The sequence below is a fragment of the Rattus norvegicus genome, chromosome 9 (assembly GCF_021556685.1).
Source record: "Rattus norvegicus strain SHRSP/BbbUtx chromosome 9, alternate assembly SHRSP_T2T, whole genome shotgun sequence".
In the NCBI taxonomy this organism is placed as follows: Eukaryota; Metazoa; Chordata; class Mammalia; order Rodentia; family Muridae; genus Rattus; species Rattus norvegicus.
Window position 1 is genome coordinate 118,839,599 of NC_141542.1, and position 23,202 is coordinate 118,862,800.

General features: G+C 43.6%; 1 protein-coding gene across 10 annotated transcripts in view; it reads left to right on the forward strand.

Annotated features, from left to right (window-relative positions):
* The window catches only part of Fer (FER tyrosine kinase), a 308,103-nt gene that overhangs the window by 230,039 nt on the left and 54,862 nt on the right, over positions 1 to 23,202 (forward strand). For all 10 annotated transcript variants that reach the window (XM_087565632.1, XM_087565634.1, NM_001395758.1 and 7 more), the window contains 1 exon segment: positions 3,214 to 3,337. In XM_087565632.1, the coding sequence (XP_087421758.1) occupies positions 3,214 to 3,337 (124 nt within the window).

Below are 23,202 nucleotides of genomic sequence, written 5' to 3' on the forward strand. Positions count from 1 at the left end.
AACAACTCCACCCACTGGACTCGCCTCACAGGAAAAGCTAAAACTGTGAAGTGTCCAGTTCCTTACGTACTAGTAGTAGTGATAAGCAGTCTGGGCGAAGAGGAGTTTACTGTCTGAGGCTGGGTTACTCTGGTTAGCCAGCCTCACTTCACCACATGCTCTGCTCCGTGGGGAGGGAGCTGACCTCTTTGGCCTTCTTTCCTCTTGTGGCTCCCTTCCTTCCTTTCTTCCCTCCCTCTTCTCCCTCCTTCCTTTCTCCCTAAGTTAACATATCAAATAATGGGTTTCCTTGTGGCATTTTTACGCATACTTATTTATTTAGTTGTAATTCATGTCCCTCCCACACTCCTCCCCAATCCTTCTTGCCCCTCTCCGGTTGGTCCCACCTTTATCACTAAAATACTCCCATGTCCTGTGTCACAGTGAACGGCATTGCTTCCCAGTCCCTGTCCCTCCCTCAAGATCTCTTCTCCCCCTTCATGTTCACTTTCTGCCTTCATGACATACAGCCTTGTGCTGTTTATATAGGCCCTGGTGTCTAGTTCAGACTTTAACTGCACCTTAACTTTTCATGTGTAGATATAGTTTAGGAAGCAATTCTACTTGTAGGCTTACCTGTGACCTTTACAAGAAATGGCCGTGCTGTTCATCCTCCCTGCTGCGTTCAAAGCTAGAAATACTTGGTATTGTGCTCTCCTGGAGTGCTGGAGTGCTAGAGTGCTGAGTGCTGGAGTGCTGAGTGCTGAGTGCTGCTGGAGTGCTGAGTGCTGCTGGAGTGCTGAGTGCTGGAGTGCTGAGTGCTGGAGTGCTGAGTGCTGGAGTGCTGAGTGCTGGAGTGCTGAGTGCTGGAGTGCTGAGTGCTGGAGTGCTGGAGGGAGATGGGGTGCTACTTAGATGTAGTTTTCTTTGTGAGTAATTGGTGGTGCTCCCCTTACAGCTTCCACTGTTGGTTCTTTGCTTTGAGTGTGGGCGCCGTAGCTTGCCATATGGACAGTTTCTCTGGACAGTCGTGTCTATGATGGGTTCTTTCTCAACACTGTTGACAGAGCTGCCGTTTCTCTACATTTGGGGGATTTTCTGCATATTTCACTATATAGATTCCCTGTGCCTTGAGTTTTTCTCGCAGTTCCTTCTGTTTGCCTGTTGATTGTTTAGGTTGGCCTGTTGATTGTATGGCAAGAGCTCTTGGGTGGTGTTGAAATGTTTGGTTTTCTGTCCCCATTGCTGATATTTCAGGACAGAATTCCCTTCAGCTTGCCTTCTTTTCCTGGTGTTTCTTCTACTTAGTCAAGTCTATTTATAGCATTTTCTTTGTTGAGTTGTCATTCCATCATTTTCCAAAAAATCAGGATTTCCATGATTGAAGTTTTCTGTCATGTTGCTGACTTTTTTTTTCATTTTCCTGATTATTTTTATCCATCTTTTCTAACTTTTTTCACTACATTGCCAGTGTTTCTCACCATGTCCAAAATTGAATTAATCTGCTTGCCCATATCCTCTTCCAGGTCTTTAATCAGTTTTATCAGTAACTTTTCAGTCCTCTCACCTGGCATTGTGTTTATTTCCATGTGTGTGGATCTGTGGCAGAGGAGACGGCTTCTTCTGGAGGATGTGGTAGGGCTGCCTTGCTTTTCTCCAGTGTCCTCTCTCTGTTGTTTGCACATCCTCAGTAGACTTTATTGGGGCTCTCCTTGTTGGGCAGCCTTCTTGTGGGAGCCCAATCTATAGTACTACTCTATAAGGAGGAAACAAGCTGTTAGAACCGTGTGGCCAGCTTGTACCCTCTGAAGTAAACAGTCTCTGAGCTGAAGCTGCCTCCCAAGTATGTGGGAGTGTAAGCCTGTGGGCACACACATGTATATCATGTGTATGTGCTTAAAATAATAATAAGTCCATAAAACGAACAGAAAAGGAGAATTGTCTGACTTATAAGTTTATTTTTAAAAAGGTAAAACTATTGATTTTCTGAGTGGCCCACAAAACATGTGTAACACTTAATTTGTGATTAAGAGAAAGAGAAACCATGATTGTTACCAGTCTTGTGAGAACGGATGGAGACCGAGAGTCGGCCTAGTGTGTGTTGGGCCCTGGGTCTGTCTGTGGGAAAGGCAGTTGTTAGGGGAAAGGAACACAGGAGGAGAGACTGATAACCTCTGCTGTGGCCATTGCTGCAGCGGCAACTTCGTGTCGTGCGCATGCGCAGTGCTGCGTACAAGGCCCCTGCGGGAGCTCCAAAACCGCATTCAGTGAATGCCAAAAGTAAAACTGCTCCGAGTGGTCTGCTTAGCACTGCCATGTGTGCGTCTGAAATGTAGTCAGTGCTAACCTTTAATTTCATTTAATGTTAATTAAGTTTAAAATTTATACTTAGTTGTAAAAAAGAATATTTAGGATAACAAGCATTTGAATCTGTTTTTTCAGTTTTATCTTATTTAAAATGAGAATGTTTATAAAATTTAACATATAATATGTATTTTAAAATATAAGTTTATCTTTCCAAAATTTGACATAACATTGAACTAAGGAAAAAATATTGTTCAAATCAACTTTTTTCTAACTTCATAAAATGAAGCTTAACTTTAAGTTTTAAATTACTGTCTGTATCATAGTATGCCTTGGACTGTGATGGTTAAAAGCCTTTCTAAAACATCACTGGAGGGTGGAGAGATGACTCAGCTGTTAGAGGCTAGGCTCACAGCAGGAAGGTATCAGGGGCTCTGCCCGATGCGCAGACATGCGTAGTAGATGAGTAGCAAACCTGTGTCAGAATCATAGCATGTCGGAGTACAGCCTCCTGTGACCTGAGCATACGCTCGAGGTATAGTTTAAATAGTTTTGACTTTTAGTAGGTCACTGGATCTAGATATTATTACCATTTGACTTTTTTAAGTTGTATCTTATTTGTTATTAGAGAAAATAAAGTTTCTTAGAAAATATAAATCAGTGCAGACAGGCGCAACGGTACGTGTTTGTCTCTGAGTAGATGAGTTTGGCTGTTCATGACATGAGGCAGTTAACCTGCTTGATGTGTCTCGAAAAGTGATGGCCTCGCGGCCCACGATGTGCTGTCTCCATGTCCTCACATAGGAAACTCGGACAAAGCACGGTGGAGCCTACAGTGCTTCTGGGTCTCTCTGGCCTCCTCGTGGGCCGGAACTAGGACACGCAGCTCCCCCCACAATTTATCTCCTTTCTCTTTGCCCTTTCCTCCAGGAGGTGATTTTCTGTCCTTTCTGAGGAAGAGGAAGGACGAGCTAAAGTTGAAGCAGTTGGTGAGGTTTTCCTTGGACGTTGCTGCTGGCATGCTGTATCTCGAGGGCAAGAACTGCATTCACAGGTAAGGAGCGCCCGTAGCAGCACCCTCCCTCCCACTCTGAGGAGGAGAGTCCTAGGAAACCGAGCACTGCAACGGGTTCCTCCGTGAAGCTTACATGCCGCTTTTATATTTTGTGTAGCTTTACAAAACTCTTCACTGGTCTCTTATGGCCTCTCGCTGATTAGCCTCTGAGCTGGAAGTTGTTTTATTGTGATCAAGTGTACCATAACCTACGCTGAAGCCACAGAATGGCTTCGCGTGTTGCCGACTGTCATTTTCCAAAATAATGGAGGAACATAAAACGAGAAGAAAAATTCCCTCTTTTCTTTTGTTCTGTTCTTCTCTTGCTCTTGCTTGCCTGTGACAGGGTCTCTGTGTAACCCTTGGCTGTCTCAGAGCTCACTATGTAGACCAGGTTAGCCCCAAACTCAAAGAGATTCACCTGCTTCTGCCTCCCCAGTGCTGGGTTAAAGAGGTGTGCCTCCGTGCTGAGCTCTAACAATAAGTCTTAGCTGTGAAGACTTAGAGTGGCTTCTCAAAGGGAATTTTAGAAAACTTTGTGATTTTTACATAGTGGCCTAGTCTTCCTGCTTCACAAGTTATGGTTTTGATTTTATTTTTTTAAGATGTATTTATTTTGTTGTATATGTGGGACTGAGTTACAAATGGTCATGAGAAGCTGTGTGGCCAACAGTCCAAGGGCAGTAAGAGCCCCTAACCCTGAGCCATCTCTCTGGCCCCTAGATTGTAGTTTAAGTGTCTGTGGCTGAGGTCAGCTTTAGTGTGGGATGCAGCGCACCTTGAGGCCTGATGAAGAATGTGTACCACACGCAGATGTGGTTAAGTGTGCATGAGGAAGATCATGCCAGGAGCTGGTTTAATCTGCTGGATCAGAACCTTCTCACACTGCGTACACTGGAGGAGGGTCATTGTCACATCCCGGTGCGGCAGACTGCTGGCTCCATGACTGCGCTGTGCTTTTGACTGAGGTCTCTCATCACAGCCTTGACGTGGTCCTGCACGGAGTATGACTCAGCAGTGTGAGGACGTAGCAAATGCAGCATCGCAGCAGAAGTGTCGCGCTCACTGCCCGACGTTAAAGTCACTGTGACTCAGCCATCCCACTGTACCTGTGCCATACGCTGTACCAAGTCACCCTGTAGAGGATTTTAAGCCGTAAAAACAAACAAGCAAACAAACAAGCCAGAGTAAACAAACTAAAGTGTACAAACAGAAGAGGTCTTGCTCTCACGTTTTGTAAGTTTTCCTGAGATTTTAATTGTTTTATGTCTCAGACATTTCGTCAGATTCTCTGTAGTAGCTACTCTTAGGGCTTCTATTAGGCCTTCTACGGCTGTAAGTCTTAAGTAATATACATCACTAAAATTAATAATTTGTAAGTTACCTCTAGTGCTGTGAATACTTCCCCACCCCTACACTGGGGGCTGGACCTAGGCCTCCCATGTTCAGGCAAGGGCTCTACACCGAGTTCAGTCCCACACCCTCAGTCAGGCCGTGCTGATCTTTAGTTTTGAGTGGGCTGCATTTGGGGGAACCATTGCTTTTATTTCATATTATTTCAGCGACGACATCTTGCAAGAGGATGACATTTTAATCATGAGAATGAAAACAATCCCAGATTACAGGTGGCAACAGCTTGTCATTTTTATTTCTCTGTCTAAATCGTAACATTATATGTTGTAATAGTGTTCTTCATTTTCCTTTTTCATGTATCCATATTTTCAATGGTTTTGAAAGCCAGTCTTTGCTTGGCTTGTCCTAGCAGTTATGTGTGTTTGCTGGCTGGCAAGATGTAGCCATTGAGCCCTTTGAAAAGTGTCTCTGAGAGCAGGTGTACTAAATAGGCCTCAGAGTTGATGGCAACCTTCCGTGTTTGCTTTTGGTGCTCTGTGGTGTGTGTTGAGAAACCCAGAATCTGTAACAAGATTCAGTAATTGATTAGTTGTGAGTAATAATCATTAGTATAAAAGCCCCAGTTTGGTCATTCTTGGCATTCTGTAACCTTTTGTCTTTATTCCTATAAATATATTTCTAATGTTTAATCTTTGACATGATTTTACTAGCCTAATATCATTAACAGGGTATTATTTTTCTGTGATCACAGCCATTGAGTTCTATTTCCCTTGCTAATCATGAGAACAAGATGATTTCGTGTCTACAGAAGGTATTATTCCTTTCTAAACTGAGATGAATTCCTTTTCCTTCTCATTTTGCTCCAGCAATCTGTGGCATTGTATTGAGAGAATAAACCACTCTTCATGTTGCATTGTTAATAGTCATGAGTTGTACGGGAGAGCCATGCTCACAGTGCCAGCCAGGGGAGCTGTTTCTCTGGGAGAAGCAGTAGTCAGAGTGCAGTCAACTTGCTGTAAATGTGTACAGAATTCAGTGAGGGAAGTTTTTTCATTGGTAATAATTTCTGATGGGGATATTATAAAAATTAACTAAATATTAGGAACTATGATGAAATTGTATTATTATTTTTCAGATAATGAGTAAATCACCGAGTCTCATTTTTCTTTTACATCCCAAATGGAGTTTCCTCTCTCCCGTTTCCTACAAGTCCCTCCGTACCCCCCCCTCATTTTTACTGTCCATATATACAGAAACATAATGGTTAATTACAGGAAACAAAGGTGTTGATTTTTCTTACTGAGAATTTTGTGATTCTTAGCAATTAAAGATTAAATTAATCCATCTTTGTGTTGTATTGCATTAGAATGCTTGATTTTTAAAAATTTCAATTTGAGTTGCCGATTTGAATAGCATTTTAAAATTCACTAAGTGAGCTTTTACTCGGAAATAGGACAGAACTTAGAGTAATTTTTGAAGTGGTTATATGCATACTTCTGCCATTTTGTATTTATTTGAAGCAATATTCTCATCATTGGCAAAAATCAAAACATTCATGAACTCAGAAACATACTAAAATTGTTCTGGGTCCTGCAGCATCAAACATTCAACCAAGATTCAGTTCTTAATAAATAGAATATAATTTAATTTTTTAAAATAAAAATACTTAAGAATATTCATCTCAGAGTGTATAAATTTGACTTAATTTAAATTTTAAAAATCATAAGTATTTAAAATAAATTTTATAAATTATCAGGTAATACTTGATATAATATACATGTATGATATAGTAATTATTTATTAATGTGTAGTATATTTATCACCAGAGGCATTTAAAAATACCCTAGTGTTGTGGAAACAGTTTAAGAGACCCCGATCTCCGTGGATCTGCATGTCAGGATCCTAATGGGCCGACTGCATTTGGACAGTCTCCCCGTTATTCCAGTGCCTAGGAATGCTCCTCCTCTGTCTTGTTTAGGCTTCAGGACAAGTTGAATAACTGTACTGGCTGGTTCTGTGTGTCCACTTGACACAGCTGGAGTTATCACAGAGAAAGGAGCCACCCTTGAGGAAACCCAGGTGTGAGGCATTTTCTCAATTAGTGATCAATGGGAGAAGGCCCAGCCCATTGTAGATGGTGCTGTCCCTGGTCTGGTGGTCCTGGGTTCTATAAGAAAGCAAGCTGAGCAAACCAGGGGAAGCAAGCCAGTGAGTAACATCCCTCCATGGCCTCTGCATCAGTTCCTGCTTCCTCCCCTGCTTGAGTTCCAGTCCTGACTTCCTTTGGTGATGAACAGCAATGTGGAAGTGTAAGCTGAATAAACCCTTTCCTCCCCAACTTGCTTCTTGAACCTGATGTTTGTGCAGGGATAGAAATCCTGACCAAGACAATATGCATTGCTTGAAAGGTGGGACAGCAGACATGTTCTGAGTATTGTGGACTTTGTAAATGTGCATAAGCATGATGAGACCCGTGTCTAGGGTGTTGGTGGAGACTTACCGAGGGAAGGTTTGTTTTTTTGTTTTTTTGTTTTTCACTTGGGCTCTTTGTTGACTGGGAAAACAGGAAAGAAGTCCTGCAACAGTGTCTGGCTCTTAAAGGCTAATGAATGAACTCTGACTAAACCCCAGCTCAAGTTCTGTCCCAGGTCACACAGAGACTCTGTTGGAGACGCCGACCTTCCACAGTAAAGGCATCCATTAGGAGCTGTGAGGCCACGTAGTGCGTGGTAGGATGGTCTGACTTGCAGCGGCCATTGGTTCATTTTCATAAGGAAGCACAGAGAGCATGACGGACGGAGCTGTGCATGGGATTTTAGAAAGAGACACTCAGGGGGTCGTGGTGCTTTACTCTGCAACTCGCTGTAAGGGGAGTGTCAATTCTTCTCATTTTATTCTCTATCGCTTAGAGGCCTTCTGCTTTACCTGTTAACTGAAAGCACAGGATGAACATAGACGAGTGGTAGGAGTGAGCTGGGAACCTGTATGACATCTTATCCAACATTCCATTATCATTCCGAGTATATTGTTATTCGTTTTAGCTTTTAAATTTATCACAGCGCAGAGAACTATTTAAATGTTAATAATTTAAATGTATCAAAAGTATAAAGACCCTTCTTCAATTTAAACCATTTCTCCTAACGCAGTATGGTATTTGTATCTTATAAAAGATGTCACACAAATACCACTCTTAAAAAGTTCCTGCAACCTTACTCACTTTAGTCACTTTCTCCTTAAAGTCAAATGTATGTATGTATGTATGTATATATATATATATATATTTCCAGGAATGAAAGTGTGTGTGTGAGAGAGAGAAAGAGAGAGAGAGAGAGAAAGAGAGAGAGAGAGAGAGAGAGAGAGAGAGAGAGAGAGTGTTTCCCAGGAATGAGAACTTTACACTACAGTCTATAGTAGTCTACAGCCTGGGTTACTGTACTAAATGACTGGAGTGTCTACCTTCAGAGAAAACAACAGGGAGATTTGGATGAAGAGTGCAAAGAGATAGGCTTTTTATTTATAGTCATTGATAGGAAAGGAATATTCTACAGACGAGGAGTCTGAGGCAGGCCAGGGAACAGTAGGCAAGGCCTTGAGTAAGGAAGAGTGAGAGCAGCCTTCCTGAAGCTGCTGCGCTGTTTGACCTGTGCTGCCTGTCCTGTTTAACAGAATGACAGAGAAATCGGGTGGTGCGTCTGGCTCATTGCTGTCTCTGACTTGTGTTTAGTCACTTCATTAAGTACGTTGGACTTAGGGTGTTAAACAGGTGTCATATGCATCCAAATGCTTTAGACACTAGGGTTGCTGTTTTTGTCTCAAGGCCTGTTAGGAACCAGGGAGCAGAAACTGCTTAAACACTTGCAGGTTTGGTATAAGGAAGCGGGGTGTCTTCTGTAACTCAAGCACAGCAAGAGCAGCTCGACTTAGACATGCTCCAGAGAGGCCACTGAGAACCAGCAGTGCACCAGAGGAGCTCCACCCAGCCTCACCCAGCCTCACCCAGCTCTACCCAGCCTCACCCAGCCTCAGCCAGCCTCACCCAGCTCCACCCAGCCTCACCCAGCCTCATCCAGCTTTACCCAGCCTCACCCAGCCTCACCCAGCCTCATCCAGCCTCACCCATCTTCACCCAGCCTCACCCAGCCTCAGCCAGCCTCACCCAGCTTCACCCAGCCTCACCCAGCTTCACCCAGCCTCACCCAGCTTCACCCAGCCTCACCCAGCCTCACCCAGCTCCACCCAGCCTCACCCAGCCTCATCCAGCTTTACCCAGCCTCACCCAGCCTCATCCAGCTTTACCCAGCCTCACCCAGCCTCAGCCAGCCTCAGCCAGCCTCAGTGGTGTTGTCGTTCTTGTTGTTGTTGTCTTCTGGTTGCTTCTTTTTGCTCTAGAGACTCTGTCCTTGCTCTCTCTCAGGACAGCCTTCCTTGTAGGCTCGGCACACCTCCAGGTGACTGGATGTGCTCACATTACAGCTTCTTGCCTCTCTTCCTGTCTTGGTCAGCAGTGTATCCAGGCAGGAACTGTCTGCAGGGTCCCACCTCTGGCTGTGAGGACATTGCCTCCAGGGAATGGGATCCAGGCTAAGCTCCCCAAATGGCTTCCACGTACTGAGTATCACTCTACCTAAAGGCTCCTCATTCCCTGCCTCTTGGTTTCTTTGGTTGGTACCATTTGTCTCTGTAGGACAAAGTGAGCCACAAAAGAGTAATTTGGGGATTAGAGAGATAGCTCAATGGTTCCAAGTGTTTGCTGTGCTATTTTGAGGGTGACTGCTCTCATCCCAGCACCCCATAATAAGCGGGTGTCTTCAAAAGCCTGTAATGTCAGCTCCTAGGCTCAGTTCCAGTGCCTTCCTTTTGCTGGCCTGGGTGTGCAAAAAGTATGTACACTGGTACTCACATGTGCACACGCGGACGCACACACACACACACACACACACACACACAAAATAAATAAAATCTCAGGCAATTCATTTTGTAAAATGCAATCTGCCCAGTTCCAAGGTCAGGGTCAAGGAAGAATGGAGCTTACAGAAGTCACAGTAAAGTCTGTGAATCAAGGAAACACTTAAAGTATGTATTTGCAGATACTTCCTAGTTTCTTCCTTTGTGAGGCAGTCAGCCATATGGCTTTTAAGTAAAATCATGTGGAAATAAAAGCAGTTAAGGAAGCTGGCTGAGAACAGATCTCTTAGAGACATGGGGTGCTTTTCAGTCCTTACCGTCCTGTCTTCATCCTTCTTGTAGTAAAAGTAAAGTGCCCACTAGCATGATTGGTGGGAGAGTGGTTGCTTATGCCCTACTACAGGGGGATAGATATTTTTGTAATTATAGAAGAATTGGGCTTCCTTGTATCCTAAAACTAACCTTTTAATACTGAACTTCTGTACAGTTTGTGGACAGTTTATTCAACTCTCCTGGGAACGTTTTAAATGAGCACTTTTCATACAGCAGATGGGCGTGGACTTTGACACATGATGGACGGATTGGTCAATAAAGTTCCAAAGTACTGATATCAGATACTGATTTCACTCAGAAATGTTAATGTTCATTCGTGTTTTTTCATTTCTTTACAATGTGTAGCTGAAGAAAGAATCTATCTAGTGTGTACCTATAAAGATTGTACCTATCTAGTGGGCACCTTTATAGATTGTACCTATCTAGTAGGCACCTATATAGATTGTACCTATCTAGTGGGCACCTATATAGATTGTACCTATCTAGTGGGCACCTATATAGATTGTACCTATCTAGTGGGCACCTATATAGATTGTACCTATCTAGTGGGCACCTATATAGATTGTACCTACACAGTAGGTGCCTATATAGATTGTACCTACACAGTGGGTGCCTATATAGATTGTACATACACAGCCCAAAGGAACATCTGGCCATTTTTATCACATCTTAACACACATATTGGTTTATCTAAAATAGAAATGTTTTTCTGTAATAACAGAAAAAAACTTAAAAGCAAATTACTTAGGAAACAGAAAAGTGTACACTTATTTCCACTGGCTTTTCCAGTTATCTGTTAAAAGGATTACTAATGTCTACCTTGTAGCCAGTGGTCATGAGGTTTAATCATAGTAAGAGGCATAAAAGCTTTTCCAAAATCTAATTGATTATCACATTCAGCTACTATGCAGGTGTCGAGGACAGAGGAGGTGGATACCAAGGCATCTTAGAAGATGGAAAAATGAAAAGTATTCTGATCAAGAAAGAAGTTTACTAAGATGTACTAGCTTTTAAAAAAATGATAGCATAAACACAGCATGAATGTAGGTGATAATCCTAGTTCAGTAACAAGGCCGTGGTCTACTGTACCCACTCCACTTACCCGTCAGTCACCATGGAGCTGAGGAGATGCAGGGTGGCAGCCAGCAGCAGCCCTCAGTGGCTGTGGCCTCACAGCAGGCACAGGCCCGTCACAGGCTAGAGCTTTTTGACTACATATGCGTTCACTCTGATATTGGCACGTCTCTGTTCGCAGGGCTTCGTTTACTTAGAAGGAAAGGACTACAGTGTTGAGAAAGCTTTTCTAGCCTGTCTGCCTGCTAGGTTGCTGTATGGGAATCTCGTAATCTCTCTTCCTTAGTGTGTCCTTGTTAAATCCTGCTTCACAGGTAAACTGGAGTTCTTTGATGAACCACTCACATGCTGTCTATAGGGAGGCATGGCTATGTTCTGCAGTGATGCTAAGAACAGGGCTCAGCCATGTCTCTGATCCAGCATATCAGATATGTCACCCCTGCAGCACCAGGAAGCATCCCATGCTTTCATAGACTGGGGCTCATTTGACCCCCTGCCCTTTCTGCTGTCTCTGCCCGTGTAAGAAAACACAGTCATGATCTAGAACATACTAGATTTTGATGAAAGATGAGAATAGGCCTCCAGACCTTGGTGACCCCAGGATGCAGTACTGATCTTCCGCAGTGAGACAGCAGCAGAGAGAGCGTGAGGCGCTCATTCGCCTCTGCCAGGATGGGTACTGTCTCCTCTGTTGGTCTCCATCAGTCCTTCAGTTCCTCTGCTGTGTGATTAGTGTACAGGGACATCAGGGGACCTTCATCCAATAGCAATGGAAATACAGAAGGTGTGGATTAAGACCTACACATATGTCTCTTTCTTTCTCATTTTCTAACGTGAAAAGCCAGAGAACAAGAGCCTCTGGATAGTTTGGGAAGTTTTCATAGTCTATGACAAAAGGGTCTGAGAACCCTTTCCAAATGGAGTTAAAGGAAATTCTCTTTTCATTTCTGGGTGCAAAAGAGATGTGTCCAAAAATGTGATCAACGCTCTCGTCTTTGGACCTTTTCAAGGTGCTTCAGCACTGTGGCTTTGCATAGCTGTGCCTGGGAACTCGAGAGGCCATGCCACATTATGGTCATGCTGCTCTGTTCATGCTGAACCCATTCGTGTTGCCTAGGAACTCATGTGTTAGGCAATTAATTGTGGGCCTAATATAAAGGAATCTTAATTGTTTTACAACACAAATTATTTTTGATATTTATGCTTTATGATGTATAGTAAAAGAATAATAAATCTCCCTGATTTGCTCCAGAGAATATACTCAAAATATGAACTCCTGTTAAAGCAATGGATACTTTAATATGCAAGAAAGAAGCAAACCATGGGGAGTAAATTAAACAAGATATCAAAATTTAAATACATATATACACATACATACATACACATATCCATACACACACAGACATACATACAGTCAGTCAGAGTTGTAAGATGGCCCTTGTGGTGTCTTAGAGATGGTGACGTTTTCAGAGTGGAGGCGGTAACTCCTCTACACAGTGATCCGCATGTGCGTAGTCGTGAGTGCCACGCCCCACTCTGGTACACAGAGCTGGAAAAGGAGTTTTTCTTCACCTGAGGTAATTGTTATCACTGAGGCTTACTGCCTTAATCTGCTAACCTAGCCTCATCCTGAAAGCTTCTAGCATCCATACAGTCTACTCTAGGCCTAGAACTTCCTCAGCCTCAGAGACTCTGATGAGTAAGCTCTCCCTTTCCGGTTCTTTTTGAACTCTGTTCCTTTGGAACAGCTGCTCTGGCTCAGAACTCCTCTCCACACTATTCTGGCTTCTCTCACCTTCTCCTGAGCTGTTTCTGCTTGGCCTCAGACTAACTCGGCCATCTGTTCTAATCTTCTGGCTCCTTCTCACTCTCTGACTCAGTCTGTCTCATCTGTGTCTAGCCTGTTCTCTCTCTGACACCTGTTCTGTACAACTCGCCCAGCAAAACTGCTCCTTTCCCCGTCTCTGTCTCTCTGTGCCTCTGTCTCTCTCTCTGTCTCTGTGTCTGTCTCTCTCTCTCTCTCTCTCTCTCTCTGTCCCTCCCTCCCTCCCTTCCTCCCTCTGATACCTCATAAGTATCTCTTTTTCTTGTCTCTTCTCATGACATCCTTATTCTGTCAAATCTTTCTAATTTGTCACTTTGCCACTCAATTAGATATTACTTTGAACCGCGGGTGCTTCCTTCTGCAAACTAACTTTAGCTTCATTGTTGGGCGTGTCTGTATTCCTTCCAGAGAGATTAAAGCTGTGTACTAAGGGCTGAACCACACCACAACTAGAAACACGGTTTTTTCCCCAATAAATAACACAGTCTTAGGGTTCGCCGTCTGATCAAACATCCTGCAACACAGAGACTCGCTATACAGTGGACCGTTATAAGCACCATCTTTTGTAACTCACTATGAGTGCAAGCTGTTCGGCAGCTTGGAGAGGTGGCTCAGCTGCTAAGAACCCCGGCTGCTCTTGCAGAGGACCATGGTTCAGTTCCCAGCACCCACATGGCAGCTCACAGGCATCTGTAAACCCAATTCCAGGACCTCTGACATCCTCCTCTGAACTCCGTAGGTCCCAAACCCAGGCATGGTTCAGTACTCACATGCAAACAGAACCTTACACAAATCAGAGTGAATCTTAACAAAAACCGTTGAGGAGCCATCGAGCATAGACGAGACTGACGAAAAGTGATAGGCGTAATTTTTCTGGGTTTCCCAATATCATCATTTACTGGTTTCCATTTATTCTATTTGAATCATAGTAGTGCAGTTATATGTGTATAAAAAAGTAAACTTTACTAAAAATGATAACATTTATCACTTTAAATAGTTAAAATATTTTATATTTAAATAGCATTTATTTTAGTATTATTAACAAATAAAATATTGCATAATAATTTTATTAAATAAATAAAATATTTTAAACTAAGAATATATTTTAAATTTTAAAATAAATTGTTTAATAATTAAATGATACTGTTTTCTTCTTTTTCATATGGGAATATCAGGACTGCAGGGCTTCTGAAGACATAGGTAGTAATGACACTGGATCTCAGCTGCTAACTTTGAGGATGGGAGGTGGTCATCTGAATCCCGACGCTAGAACTCTGTCTTCAGGGACGAACTGTAGCTATCCTAGGTCTGTAGTACACAAAGTCTACTTGTTAGTATGCGGCAGGGGAAATGACCAGAAGTAACACGAGAGGACAGAAGCTGGCTGAACGCCCATAAAATGTTAGCCATTAGAGAAACAGCGTGTGTCAGATTTGGTCCATGGCTCATGTTTAGTGACCCATGATTTAAATACTGGAAACCTTTGAGAACAGGCTTTGAACAAGAACTGCAAGCATTTCATGGAGGTTTGCGTTCCCGCCTCAGGCTCATTTATCTTTGAGGCACAGTTTTCTCCGAGACCTTGCTTAGGTCCTCCACTGCCACCGTTGTTCTCCCTTCTGTGTTAGTCACCTTTCCTCAGCCATCTCAAGGCTTGACTTTATGCGCTTGTAAAGAAGGTAATTGTAGCTCATGGTTTGAGGGCTGGCCCGTGACTGACGGACACTTAGGCCTGGGCAGGGTGCAGGTCAGGCACGTGTCTGACATGGAGCTGCTCACTTCTTGCCGCTCCGGAGTGAGAAGAGGGGAAGTGACGAGATCACAGCCTCTGTTAAGGGCATAGCCTGGTGCTCCGAAACCTCCATCAGCCCTACCTCTTGAAGGTTCAGTTCATTCCCAGAGATGCCCCCAAGGACTGAGCCTCTGTTTAAACACTCAGGCCTTTGTGACACAGTCTAGGTGTGAGCCTGAAATGTGTATTTCACTCATCCAACTACGTAGTTATCTTTGGCTCCATCCCCCCATTCCTTCCCTCTCTTTGTTAACGTCACTAATTCTTAATAGATGAACCAGGAAAAACAATTTCAAATATCAACTTAAAATAGACTTAACTGTTAACTATAATTACCAAAGATACTGTGAAGGAAATTATTTTAATTTCTGGGTTCTAATAGCATCTATTAGAGATTTATTAATGCTAATTAAGGTTTTGCTGTTCTTCTAGCACATTGTGAAAATCTCTGAAAATGTGGATCAGGGAGGAAAAGAGAAAATTGAAGGTTGTGTGGCAGAATCGGCTCAGCTGTGCTGGGGTGTCCGAGGGGAGGGAGTGTGGCGTCCAGGTTTCCGAGGTTCAGACTGAACGTCTACAGCTGCCTCGCTTGCACCAGGGAGACGGTCTCTGCCAGCTTCCTTTACTAGGACATGCAGAGAAGTAGCACAGCACTGAGTCCATCCAGAGCCACAGCAGAGCGCTTTGACCTGCAGCCTCGGCGGAAGGCTTGTCTGCCCCTGCTGCTTCACATGCGGTTCAGTTTTCCCTGTAAGGAAGCTTCTGTAAGATGCTCAAGTCAAAGTCATGGTGTCCAAGACTCCCGTTGCCTCTGCCTGTGAGCATCATGTGACAGCTTGTCCTCTGCAATGTGCTGACGTGCGTAGGACTCCCAGTTCTCACTCTGAGAATAAATATGGCTCCTCTGCTCCGTGATCATTGTCCCTGAGATGTCACTGCCTCTGTGAGCTCCGGCACTGCTTTCCTCTGGGGGTCACTCTCCATAAGTAAAGACAAATGCATGGCCGAAATGAATTTTTAAGGATAATGTCAGTTTCTATTTCATGTGTGTGAAAAACTATTCATTAAGTCAGACACTAAAACAGAGTGAATAACAGTAAAACTCTGTGTGGTTGCGCTGTCATTTCAAAGGTCAAAGAACAGAAGAGAGTGGAATTTGGAGGTTTAGGATAAAAGGTTTTGTGACTTTCTCTCACATACCAAAGCTCTTGGAAGGAGACCTGTTGTGAGACAGTTTGCCCCAGTGTTCAGTTTCCCATCTCATCTCAGCTGACGAGATCCTTACCTTTATTTGAAGGACTGTGAGCCATAGGTGTCCTTCCCAGCCCATCATGGAGAGGGCTAGAGGGGAGAGCTGAAGTCAAGTCCCTTCGCTGCTTGTTGGAGCTAGAGATGTCCACCTGTCATTGAACATCTCAGTGCCAGTGGCCCCTGCTCTCCAGTGTAAGCAAAGGTAGCAAGAAACATTTAGAACAGAAACAGGGTCCTGGAGAGATGGCTGGTGAGCGGGTAAGAGTGAGTGCTGTTCTTACAGAGGCTTTGCTCTCAGTTCTCAGCACCCAGGTCAAACAGCTCACCCCTTCCTCTAGCCCAGCTTCAGGGCAACTTAGTGTCACACTCACATACACAGACTCACACTCTGTAGGTGTCACACTCACATACACAGACTCACACTCTGTAGGGGTCACACTCACATGCACAGACACACACTCTGTAGGTGTCACACTCACATGCACACACACTCTGTAGGGGTCACACTCATATACACAGACGCACACTCTGTAGGGGTCACACTCACATGCACAGACACACACTCTGTAGGTGTCACACTCACATGCACACACACTCTGTAGGGGTCACACTCATATACACAGACGCACACTCTGTAGGGGTCACACTCACATGCAGAGACACACACGCACTGTAGGTGTCACACTCACATGCACACACACACTCTGTAGGGGTCACATGCACAGACTCACACTCTGTAGGTGTCACACTCACATACACAGACACACACTCTGTAGGGGTCACACTCACATGCAGAGACTCACACTCTGTAGGGGTCACACTCACATGCACTCACACTCTGTAGGGGTCACACTCACATGCACAGACTCACACTCTGTAGGGGTCACACTCACATGCACAAACTCAAATTCTGTAGGTGTCACACTGACATGCACTAGGAGGTGACCAGTAGTGTTATTCCATGAAGTGGCTGGAATGGCCACCGATCCACTCATTGAGGACAGCATTGTCACTGATTGTTAAGATGGTAGCCTTGTCCAAACCCCAAGGCTCCCTGAGAGGACTGCTCACCCTCCAGCTGTGCTCAGAAAAGTATCAGCTCTTATCCCTGATATCCCTAACAGTATCCCTGTTATAGAGAGCCACAGAACCTAGGATTCAGACTGATTCTAGGGTCAGGACATTCAGAAAGGTGTTCTACAAGCACCAGGATCTCACCCAAAACCACACAGAAAAGCTGGGTGTGCTCACGTCTAGCTCAGGGCTGGAGAGACAGACAGAACAGACCCTCATGCTATTCAGCAAGTCCAGGGGCAGTGAGAGACCCTGTGTCAAATAACAAGGTGGATGGTTCCTGAGGAGCGACCCTGAGCTTGACCTCCACCTCCACACTCACACTCAGGTTTCACATCTGCACCAGTGAGATCCAAAGTCTTACAGAAGAAAATCGTGTGTGTAATAAGGAAACATAGCACTAAAAATCTGAGTATGGCCACACATCTTATAATCCCAGCCCTTAGGAGGGTCAGGAGTTCAAGGTGATCCTCAGCTGCATAGTCCAAGCTACATGAGATCAGTCCCAAACAAACAAATAATAGTCATAAAAATAGGAATATTTGTTTTTAAAAGTCAAGTGCTAATCAGAAAAAGCCCTTATTGCTGGGTTTAATTTTCGTCATTGCTGCTGTTTTGATTTTAAAAAAATTTCTCTTGTAACCCAGTCGTGCTAGGTACTCAGGGATGGCCTTTAACTCTTGTGTCCACCTCCCAAGAGCTGGTATTACAGGACCACACCATAGCTGGTCCTGTCTCTCTCTGAAGACCCTGAAGACCCTGAAGACCCAGCCACACAGAAACTCGAGATTAGAAAATGCTGGCTGTACTTCTTGTCTTACAGAATTTTAGATCTCTTTACATAATATACTGGACTCAAGTATATTATGTGCTGTTTCTGGATAATTGTACAATCACAATGGCACTGTAAAATTGTCTTTAAGTTGTCAGTTTATATACATAGAGGCATAAGCATGACTACTAAAAATCTTAAAGATTTATTTTTAATTATGCATGTGTGGGGGGAGCAGCTTATGTGCACATGAGTTCAGGTGGTCCCTGAGGCCAGAGGCACTGGATCCCCGGATCTGGAGTTAGACGCAGTTATGTGACGTGAATTTCTTCCCCTTCTCAAATGCATGCATAATCAGGATGATACTAGAATATTGATGAATTTTAAATGTAAAGTGCTCGGCACTGGGCCTAGAACATTTTAATCTCTCTGCAAATCACTCTACAAAATTTTTATGTGAGGGACTGGGATATGCACATTGATGTGTATATGAGAATGTGTGTGCATACATGTGGAAGCCAGAAGACAAGCCCATTATCATTCTCCCTCAAGCATCATCCAGCACTACTTGAAGTGTTACTTTGCAGGCCATTCCTGTTAAGTCTCAAATATGGATAGCAAGGAAAAGTTGTAAGCCAGATTAATTGGTCGTTGTAGTCTATCTAGAAAAGGGCTGACGAGTGAAGGGAAGGTATTGCCTGGACTTCTCCCAGGCTTAGGACAACCTTTCAGCCGGCTCTCTGCCATCCACCCAACAGATTTGTACTTAACTGCTTGTTTGTGCCAAGCACAGCACGAGGTGTTGCACATAGCATCATATGGTTTATGATCACGTAGAGGAGGCAGATAAATGCAGGTAAAGAAACAAATCAATATCCACTAGGAGGCCACGTGGCATGGAAGCAATTAGGAGATCTCCTCGCAGAGCCCAGTGTCTTTACTCCAGCATGAACTTAAGGAGTTAGCTGTGGGAATGGGCTGCCAGGCTTGGTCTGAAAGGTCATGGTAGTTCACCACCCAGGGGGAAAAAGGCCTAACAGATTCTGCATCGGCATGGCAGGACGTCAGATTTCAACACAGGAAATCCCATCGGTAACAGCCGTCCTAGCATTATCTCTTGTGGTGTTTAAAGCACCGCTGGCATTTCCTGTACATACTCTACTTATTGTATGTACTTTAGGCATCGGTTACCTTTCAGCATAGACATAGACGGTCTGGGAAAGTGGGTGTCACTGCCTAATGATTGGTTTAGTTATGACGTGACTCCCGAGTCTCGAATCTGTTTTAATTGTTCGTGTTAATGCAACATCTGTATGCTTGCTAGCTTCTCTTCTCCTTTCCTCAACTTTTGACCTCTCCCATAGCGTAATGAGCTAACAAATGCCACATAGAGCCCTTGGCACTCAAGTCCATACTGGGTTAAAGGAGCCGTAGGTGCCTGAACACAGACGATAAGACACGTCGCGGGCGGGATCAGATTTCCTTCTGTCCTGGATGTATACCACTGAGAAGAAGCTGTGATTGCAAACTGGTACAACCATTCTGGAAATCAGTCTGGAGGATCCTCAGAAAATTGGACATTGAACTGCCTGAGGATCCAGCTATACCTCTCTTGGGCATATACCCAAAAGATGCCCCAACATATAAAAAAGACACGTGCTCCACTATGTTCATAGCAGCCTTATTTATAATAGCCAGAAGCTGGAAAGAACCCAGATGCCCTTCAACAGAGGAATGGATACAGAAAATGTGGTACATCTACACAATGGAATATTACTCAGCTATCAAAAACAACGAGTTTATGAAATTCGTAGGCAAATGGTTGGAACTGGAAAATATCATCCTGAGTGAGCTAACCCAATCACAGAAAGACATACATGGTATGCACTCATTGATAAGTGGGTATTAGCCCAAATGCTTGAATTACCCTAGATCCCTAGAACAAAGGAAACTCAAGACGGATGATCAAAATGTGAATGCTTCACTCCTTCTTTAAATGAGGAAAAAGAATACCCTTGGCTGGGAAGGGAGAGGCAAAGATTAAAACAGAGACTGAAGGAACACCCATTCAGAGCCTGCCCCACAGGTGGCCCATACATATACAGCCACCCAATTGGACAAGATGGATGAAGCAAAGAAGTGCAGACCGACAGGAGCCGGATGTAGATCGCTCCTGAGAGACACAGCCAGAATACAGCAAATACAGAGGCGAATGCCAGCAGCAAACCACTGAACTGAGAATAGGTCCCCCGTTGATGGAATCAGAGAAAGAACTGGAAGAGCTTGAAAAGGCTCGAGACCCCAAAAGTACAACAATGTCAAGCAACCAGAGCTTCCAGGGACTAAGCCACTACCTAAAGACTATACATGGACTGACCCTGGACTCTGACCCCATAGGTAGCAATGAATATCCTAGTAAGAGCACCAGTGGAAGGGGAAGCCCTGGGTCCTGCTAAGACTGAACCCCTAGTGAACTAGACTATGGGGGGAGGGCGGCAATGGGGGGAGGGTTGGGAGGGGGACACCCATAAGGAAGGGGAGGGGGGAGGGGGATGTTTGCCCGGAAACCGGGAAAGGGAATAACACTTGAAATGTATATAAGAAATACTCAAGTTAATAAAAAAAAATAATAATTAAAAAAAAAAAAAAAAGACACGTCGCGGGCGGGATCGCCTATTGCTAAATTCCTTCTGTCCTGGATGTATACCACTGAGAAGAAGCTGTGAAGCAAGCGAATCACTCATGCATTGATTTGTTACTGAGAATTATTAATAATTCTTATGTCACTGAATGTCATGAAGGGATATCGTCAGCAGGAGGAAATAACATTGTTTATACAGCCATTTCATCTCTTTGCTTGTTTTTAACTTTCCCTAGCTCTGTTGAAAACTGGAAATGAGAAGTTTTCCCAGGTCTGAAGTTTGCCATGTAAATTGCTGTGGGGTGGAAGCGTAGACTCCAGAGGCAGTGATGGCGGCCCCTGCCTGTCTCGGATGGGAGTAGAACACACTCCACCCTCTCCTTCCTCACTCATTCTTGGTCTTATAAATATTTGTTAGGCCATAGTGAAAAACAAGTTTTTCTACAAAAGTAATCTGCATATAGTTCTTAAATCATGACATTCATTTTATGGGACTAGATAGTCAAACTGAGTTCATTCATAATCGTGATTAAAAGTATCTATATTTCCAGTTTTCTTTGTGAACGATACAAAACTCAGCATTTTCTTGATTAAGGTTCTCACTCCTGGTAAATACTTTAAATGTCAATGTGTGATTCTAGTCTGTTTTCTCTTGTTTCATTAATAATGTGACATTTAATTTCTATTTGAGAATTATTACATTAAAATCAAGAGAAACCAGGTGTAATCATTGTCAGGCTTGTGGTATCTGCCTTTCTGTATATAGCGTGCGCTTACACTGGTAAGGAATGGCACAGCATTACAGAGCTGAAGCTGCAGACCATAAGATCCCACGTTAGTACTGGACATTTTCCATAGGCTAGGTAGTGTAGGTTTCCAAGTATGTACATGCAATGTACTAAAATAAATCCATATTGTACAAGTTAAAATGGTCAATGCTGTTTGTTTTAACACATGAATCACACTGTTAATATATTTTCTATCAAAATCTAAACAAAGATTTGAATGGGCACTTTACAAAATGATCCTATATGTGTATAAAAAAATAAATATGCCATAAGAATCAATAAAAATATAAAGAACAACTTCCTATTTATATATGTTAAAACATAATAATTATGGTAAAATTAATAGACATATATAAGTGCAAAAATAGACTAGCACGTAAATAAGGATTTAGGATATAGTAAAAGTGGGTGGTTAGATAAGACAGAACGCAATTGAATCCATCATGTTTGAGCATAGGCAAGTACTTACGACGGGATGGGGTCAGGACACAAGATAAAGTCACTTGTACCTCATTACAACACAATTGTTTTCAACATAGCTTCTAGGCTACTCAGTGCACAAAAAGTAAAAGTATGAACATTTTTAAAATTCAGTGCCTCAAATATATATTTTGAAATTTAAGAAAATGTTGGGGGTTGGGGATTTAGCTCAGTGATAGAGCGCTTGCCTAGCAAGCAGAAGGCCCTGGGTCTGGTCCCCAGCTCCGAAAAAAAAAAAAAAAAAAAAAAAGGAAAAAAAGAAAAGAAAAAGAAAAAAAAGAAAATGTCGACGCACAGCTTCTCTTATTCTTCCTAATACTGAAATTGGCTATTAGGGCCTCAATGGGCACAATAATAAAAATGCCTCTATTTCAGAAAAAATTGAGGAAATGGATAAAGACTTGATGCCATAATAAAACATCACAATTGAGGTCTATCTGCCAGATGGTCACAGTGGCACAAATGGACTCCCATCTCCTGGGAGGCTGACACAGGGGTGTCAGGAGTATAAGACCAGCTTGATCCACATACCAGGGCTCCGCATCAAGTGTGTCCTGAACACTGCTTAATGGAGCTCATTTGTGGGTTTTAGCCTCCTTTCTTCACATTGATTATTAAGTGTGTGTTTTCTTCACTCAAGCTCTTGGGTACTTGCTTTAGCCAGTGCTTGGTTGCTGTGAGGGACAGCATGACCATGGCTACTCTTGTAAAGGAAAGCATCTAATAGGGAGCTTGCTGACAGCTTCAGGCTTGGTCCAGTATCATTGTGGCCCAGAACATGGTGACAGGCAAGCCTGGTGCTAGAGAAGTGGCTTAGAGTTACACCCTGACCTGCCAGCAAAGAAAGATGATGTGGCCTGGCTTAGGCCTTTGAAAGCTCAAAGCCCACTCCCAGTGACACACTTCCTCCAACAAGGCCACGCCTCCTAATCCTTCTAATCCTGTAGAAGAGCTCCACTCCCTGGTGACTGGGCATTCAAACTGTATGAGCCTGTGGGCCTCCTCATTCAACCAGCACAGCATTTCTTCCTCAAAGCACTACGGGACTTTACTGAACACTGGCATAGGTTCCCTCCGCTAATCCCTCAGCAGCTTCTGTTAACCACATCCACAGCTGAAACAGTAAGAATCGTATGCATAACTTAAAGTTGTATAAATAGCCGCCTTAAAGTGTATAAATAATCAGGGAAAACTAATTTTAATAGCTCACTGTCAGTGATTTTTATCAGATAACTTGTACGAACTCACTGACTTTGTATCTTACAATATAAATTTCCTAAATTGAGTTGTGTCTCAGTTTTCAGTGACCATCTTTCCTATGCCAGAGGCTAGTGACAGCCACCCCACAGAGGACATTAGACTGTCGGCTTGGAGGACCAGGGCACTTGACACTCTCACTCCCCCTTCCTCTGTGTACTGCGCTGCTGCGCTCTTCAGCTGCATCTGCCTTCCGCCTTGTACGCTGCTCACAGCGGCGCGGGCTCATTCTGCTTCCTGTCTCTGGCTGATAACTAATGTGTGTTTGTTGAGAGGAATGTAGGAGAGAGGAAGCTGAGTTACAAAAAAACAAAAAGGCA